This window comes from Mirounga angustirostris, unplaced genomic scaffold (assembly GCF_029215605.1).
Source record: "Mirounga angustirostris isolate CCGP_5_RB_7025 unplaced genomic scaffold, mMirAng1.0.hap1 SCAF_15, whole genome shotgun sequence".
In the NCBI taxonomy this organism is placed as follows: Eukaryota; Metazoa; Chordata; class Mammalia; order Carnivora; family Phocidae; genus Mirounga; species Mirounga angustirostris.
This window is the reverse complement of record NW_026991723.1, coordinates 18,516,199-18,522,198: the sequence shown is the minus strand read 5'-3', so window position 1 is coordinate 18,522,198 and position 6,000 is coordinate 18,516,199. Positions and strand designations below refer to the sequence as shown.

General features: G+C 46.1%; 1 protein-coding gene across 6 annotated transcripts in view; it reads left to right on the top strand.

The window, feature by feature from the left end:
• Nucleotides 1-238: 238 nt before the first annotated feature.
• PRUNE2 (prune homolog 2 with BCH domain) overlaps nt 239-6,000 on the top strand; it is a 260,505-nt gene continuing 254,743 nt past the window's right edge. For 3 of the 6 annotated variants that reach the window (XM_064579598.1, XM_064579595.1, XM_064579596.1), the window contains exon 1: nt 240-500. In XM_064579598.1, coding sequence (XP_064435668.1) covers nt 465-500 — 36 coding nt within the window. In that variant the 5' untranslated portion in view covers nt 240-464. Of the gene's footprint in view, nt 501-6,000 lie in introns of all 6 variants that reach the window. The other 3 variants (XM_064579600.1, XM_064579597.1, XM_064579599.1) reach the window with 3 other exon arrangements.

Genomic DNA, 6,000 nt, shown 5'->3' with positions numbered 1-6,000 from the left:
GCTCGCACTTCTGGGCGCTGTCCATGGTTGCAGCATCTTTCGGCGCGCCACGTCAGGAGGCCGCCGCGGGGCCCTGCGATTGGCGGAGGAGCCCCTCGCCATCCCCCAACACCCCCGCCCTCGCGCCTGGGCTCCGAGCCCCGGCCCCGAGCCTCGGCCCCGCAGGCGCGTGCCAGTGCGCGCGCGGGGCGCGCCCTGGGGCTCCCGGGCGGCACACCCACTTTCCTTATTAGGGCAGAGTCAGACGCGCAGAGCCGGCGGCGGGGGCGCGAGGGTGGGGCGGGGAGCCCTGGGAGGCGACAGCCGAGGGCGCAGCCACAGCCTCAGCCGCCTCGGAGCGGCAGGAGGGAGCAGCGGTTGCTGCGCTCCGGCCGCCCAGTTTCCTAAGACCCCGCTCCTCTCCGCCGGCAGAGATCTTCCTCTGCGCCCCGCCGGTACCCCTAGTCCAAACCTCTCGCGAAGACATGGAAGAATTTTTGCAACGCGCCAAATCTAAACTGGTAAGTTGGAGGAGCAAGGCTGTGTGCGTGTGTGCGTGTGTGTGTGTGTATGCGCGCGCCTGTGTGTGTGTGTGTGTGTGTGCGTGCGTGCGCGCGCTAGCTGATGAAGAGGAAAGGGCATTGCAGCAGAGAAGGAAGAAACAACTTTGCCGCTTAGTTGTCAGGGTGTGCGGGCTATCCCCTGGAAAGAATCTCTGGAACTCTGGTCCTTAGAGCAGGCAGTCTGTCTCCAGAATCCTCCCCCGCAGGCAGACAAAGTGCTGAGCTGGGGGGTGGTCGGCCTGGCAGAAGTTGGGTCCTGTGTGTCCAGCTTTGGTTCCTTTGGCCTGAGGTTGGAGAGAGGTAGATCCAGCCAAACTGCAATTTGCTTCTGAAGGCTAGAGGGTTAATGGGTGTGGTGCTCCTTTCGAAAATGAGCCCAGCCTTCTGCTGATGCAGTACCTGTAAGTGTAAAGGGGAGGAAAAAGAATCTCTTAGAACTGTACTTTAGCTGGAGGTGGTAGCAAAGCGCAAGAAAGGAAGTTAGGGTGCTGGCTAGGAAGGATGTGTGGGGCAAACTCAACTCGCAGTTTACCCAAGCATCCCTCACAAAGAGCTTGCTCCAGTGCAGGAGTAAGGGATGTTCTAGTGTGAATCATGCGACTCCCGGTCCCTGTTCAGATCTGTAATTTGGGCAGAGGCAGAAGGGGAAAGCCCCAACTGTTGCTGATGATGTGGGGTTTGCCAGACTATTGTTCTCCTGGGAGGAGACCAGCATGTTGGTCTGGTACAATGTACCACTGTCCAAAGAGTGAATTGTGATTTTATTGTGTGTGTTGACAGTTGCTACATATTCTGAAACAAGGGATTCTAGCAGCTTCCTAATTCCAAACTGTTTTGGCTCTCCAGCATAGCAGTAATAAACATAATGGAAATGTTTCTGTTTCAACACTTAGGGAAAAGCCTCTGCTCATGTAGAAGCAATATCTTTAATGAACAGTGAAAGTACCTTTCCTGGGCTTGGCATAGGAGGAAATGCATAATTTATGATGTCTTTAACCTTTAAACCTTCATAGAAGACAAAATACAGAGTCTGCATTAAGGTGACATCTTCATCACAAGGCAGGGTATTTGCAGGGTTATTACTGTAACGTATTTATGCTTGCACAACAAAGGGAGTGTAGACCCAAGTGTGATTCTTACAATGATTTAACTCTATCTTTTAAAAGATCATTAGAGTTGATTAATGCTAATGTATTTTGTTTTCTACCTTAAACCTCCCAGAGAGTCAAACATTTGTGGGGATTTCAAAATTGAGAAAGTTGGTGGTCATTTCTGTGTTTATTGATGACCCCCATATAGTTTTACTTGAGCACAGGAAGGGAAATAGTGATTTCAGAAATTGCGTGCCTTTCTGATTGTGTAAGTAAGTTCTCTGTTTTTTTACCTAATGATGAATGAGAAAGGGTCAAAAAGGAAAGTCGATCGTGCCAACTTATTTACTTATTTATTTATTTTGTGGGTGGGTGAAAATGAATGGCCATCATTGATACATGTAGATTTAGACTGCACCTGTGTTCCACTCCGGAAACATGTATTTTAACAATAAACATATAGATTGTGGGGTCTTATGTGAGCAAGAGATTTGCCTAATTTCTGAAGAACAATTGCTGGAATGGAAAAATTTCCTATTTCAGAGCAGTTGAAAGTAATGGGTAAGTTTATTTACTGAGTCCCTTCATTAGATGAGCAATTTGCTCTACATCATTAAAAAAAAAATAGGAAAAAGAAGTGGTTGTTTGAAATACTATTCCTAGTTTCCTGTGTTATCCAGAAGGACAATTACTGCTAATTTTGTTTTTTCTTGGAATAGGTTTCTTGTTAGAGATCACAGTTAGTCTTTCGTAGCCACAGAAAAGGTGTTTTGGTCAGTTTTGGTGTCATATTTCTCCTGACAAATGATATTTTCTAGGTAAATAAAATTTTTACTTAATTTGCAACATTAACTATAGTAGTAGATAACCTTTTGCTTTAGAGGGTAGATAATCTTTGTTTTGGAGCAAAAAGTAACTCCATTATTATGACATTCATTTGTGAGAAGTATATTCATAATAAATTAGTACTGTTTAAAAAAATCAGACTAATACTTTGGAAACCTTTTAAGGATAAGAAAATTATTCTGGCTTTCATTTAAGCCTGATTAGACCAGAATTAGATAGAAGTTAGGTGTTATGTTTAAGCTGTTTTCTTTCAGAAGTTAATATAGGCTTATCCGCATGATACCTTTGAAAAGTCTAGCTGGCAAGGTTTTTACCTACCTACTTGACTTCTTGCTTTGATACTCTGTAGTCATGATGTATATCTTTTAATAGTTTGGAGTAGTCAATGTCCTTTCCAAAGTCCTAACATAACCTCACCATCATTGGAACTAGCTAATTCCAGTAGACAAAAGAAATTTTAAATTGCAAAATGGAGTAACTCTTAGTCATGGATAAAATTTCCAGTGATCAAAACTTTGGAGAAAGTCTGCATCATTTTTCCTCCTCACTAGGAGCATTTATTATTCATCTGTCATTGTGAAGAGAGAAGCAGCTCTCCCATTCTAGACCAGGCCCTGGTGTGGATCAAAAATCTTTGAAGGGGAAGGGTTGTTTCTGGATTTTTATCAGGTAGTTTGGAGCTTATTTCTGTTGAAATTAGGGGAGCACACTGTCAATTCTTTTTCCTCCCAGTCTGCTCCTGCTGATCCTCAAGCTGAGGCAGATTCACTGACATAATCCCCACCCCCTTTCCCCTAGATCTCTCCTTCTAATACATACCCTTCCTTCCTGAGAATATGCTGTATTTATCAGAAATGGCAAAAGCAGACCCCAGTAGTGGCCTCAGTGGGATCCCTCCTGGCCCTCAAATGCTTCTCTAGGGGGCCTGCCTTCTACCTGGTCAGGACATGCTTGAGTGCCTAGATCTTCTTTATAAAACCCTTAGCTGATGGTGGAGGGCAGCAAGGGAGGTAGTCCCTTACTCCGAGCTTGGTCTCCCGAAATGGCACCTTCTTGACAAATATGGAATGACAAATAGGAAATTAACACAATGATTATTAAATAATCAAGACAGTAGAGTAAGCGGTATGAGAACAAGACCCCTGAGAGTGTAGAGATGCTAATCAAAGGGTGGGTGATGCTTTTTACCTGGGTGCATTTCCCGGATGTGAGCACTCAGCTATGTTTCTGGTTTGGACACCCACTGCTAGAACTGGAAATGAGAATAAAAACACATTTTCTTTTTCTCCTGCCAGTGCCCACCTGGCTTTTCTTCCACCTGCCTATTCAGAGCTGGAATAGGGACAGAGATCAAATCCTATAGTTCCAGGCTTGTCTTGAAGTTTTAGCTATGCTTTCCATTTTTAGTTTTGCCATTTCTATGGTGGTGTCTTATTCTTAATTGTACCATTTCTATTGTAAGAAAAATTGAGGGAGGGAGGGAATGAGGGTTCCCTGCCCACCCTATGCTGTGATTTGGGAAATGTCCTCCCCTTTCATAGTGGTCAGCTCAGAAAAGTATACAGGCCAAGACCACCTCATGGTGGCAGTAAATGGTCCAAGTTTCCATGAACTTTGGGGGGAAGAAATGAAATAAATGAAGCATCAGAGCCCCAGGGCTCTGGCTGGTGGGAAACTGAGGTCCCCACACTTGTCCACTGAGCCCCTCCCACTGCCTGGACCCCAACAGCTGATGCAATTCAAGCAGCTGCTAATGGGTGGGGGGGGGTCGCTGCTGTCCCATGCCCTAAGATGTAGATCACTAGCCAGCCTTGGGTGTTGGGTGCGTTGGAGGAGTGTCAGCTGCTGCTGGAAGGATCCAGAGAACATCAATGTCGCAGGAATGCTGTTTTCAAAGAGAGGGTGGGGATCGGGTAGCCACTACAGTCTGAGGAATGCATCTGTCCCTTCTGCAGCGAGAGCTGCAGGTGCAGAGCTCTGTTCTGCAGCGGGTAAGTCATCGCGTGGACTTGTGTAGAAGAAAACTTCCACGTGACCTCAATGTCAACTTAGACTCTGTGGTACGTGGCATAGGGACCCAGAAAGCACATTAGAATTGTAGAGGAGATGGGGTTTTTAAAAGAAAGAAAAACACAGCAGCCTGTCTGCAGAGTCATCATCTTCATTTGAAGTTGGAGGACTATATTCTTGATTCCTTTATAGGAAGAAAAGTTGGGCTTGTCAATAAAAAGCGTCTTTAAGGTGAGTGTTGCCGATATTTGGAAAGGGCCACTGTGGTGAGGACTAGTAGTTTCGTTTGGGGAGCTGAGCTCATTCTGATCACAGACCACGGGATCAGCTCCCTCCCCATCATCAGTGAGGGTTGGTGCACTGGAGACTTTGCCAGAGCATTGGTGAGCAGGAGAGAGACTCAGGAATCCAAAGCGCTTCTATGAACGTGGTGCTTCCACCGCCCCCTCCCCCTTAGGAGAAAAGAGCCCTTGATTGCTTTAACCACGGAATCAGCTCCATTTCTCCCGGCTGGAGCTTTTAGACCAAGAGCTATGGATTATCCAGCCCCCCTGGGCGGCGGGGGGCAGGGAATGCTTCGGAGAAGAGTCAAGAGTTTTTCAGTGTAAATCTCACAGGGGATTGGTCTGCCTCAAAGGTAAAGAATCGGTCACTGCCACTCAGATAGTACTTTGGGTCTTGGAGGACATGATTAGGTGAGCAAGGACACCGTTTAATTAGTGACTTCGGAATATTTGATGTTAACCGGGTAGAAAGGCGACAGCTTTGGTATAACCTGTTTATTTCTATTTGTAGCATTTATTTGGGCAGATAGTAACATTGTTTGGGGTTTGGTGTGCCAGTCTAGAGAGCTTTTGTAAGCAGTGGTGGCTTGGTGATGGAGGTATCGCTCTTCCTGTACATCCACTCCTCCCTGGAGTGCTAGCTGAGCAGAGACAAGGGTGAGGAAGAACTACCTGGGTCTGGGTGAAGGCTGCAAAGATGGAAAGAACATCTGGGGACCAGAGAGGTGAAGTGTATGGTTTCTTTTAAAAACCCCATCTCCTCTACAATTCTCCACTGATTCTGTTTGGACCCTGGGGTTTATGGGAGAGTCATAGAGTTTACAGTTATCTTTGAAAAGAAACTGGGGAGGGGCAGGACTGACATATTCAGGAGGCAGCATTCACATGGAGTTTGATATGACTGACACCCTCTGGGTTTGTGCAGTACACACCCTGCACAATCATACATGGCTTCCCCGCCCCAGGTCCCAGAGTAGCCTACTCAGAATCTCTGGCGATGTGCCAAATCCTTTTCTATCTGAGCCCTTTGGCTTTGGGCTTTGGTTTCCAGGGAAAGGTAACTTTTTTCTTAAGAGATCTTGGGAGGCAAACTGGGTACTAGATTGCTCTGAAAAATCCAACCATAAAGCCTGGGTTGGAGAAAATAAGCTGATAACACAGTCTTGGGTGTTTTTTTGTTTTGTTTTAGATTTTTTAAAAAATTTATTTGTCAGAGAGAGAGAGAGA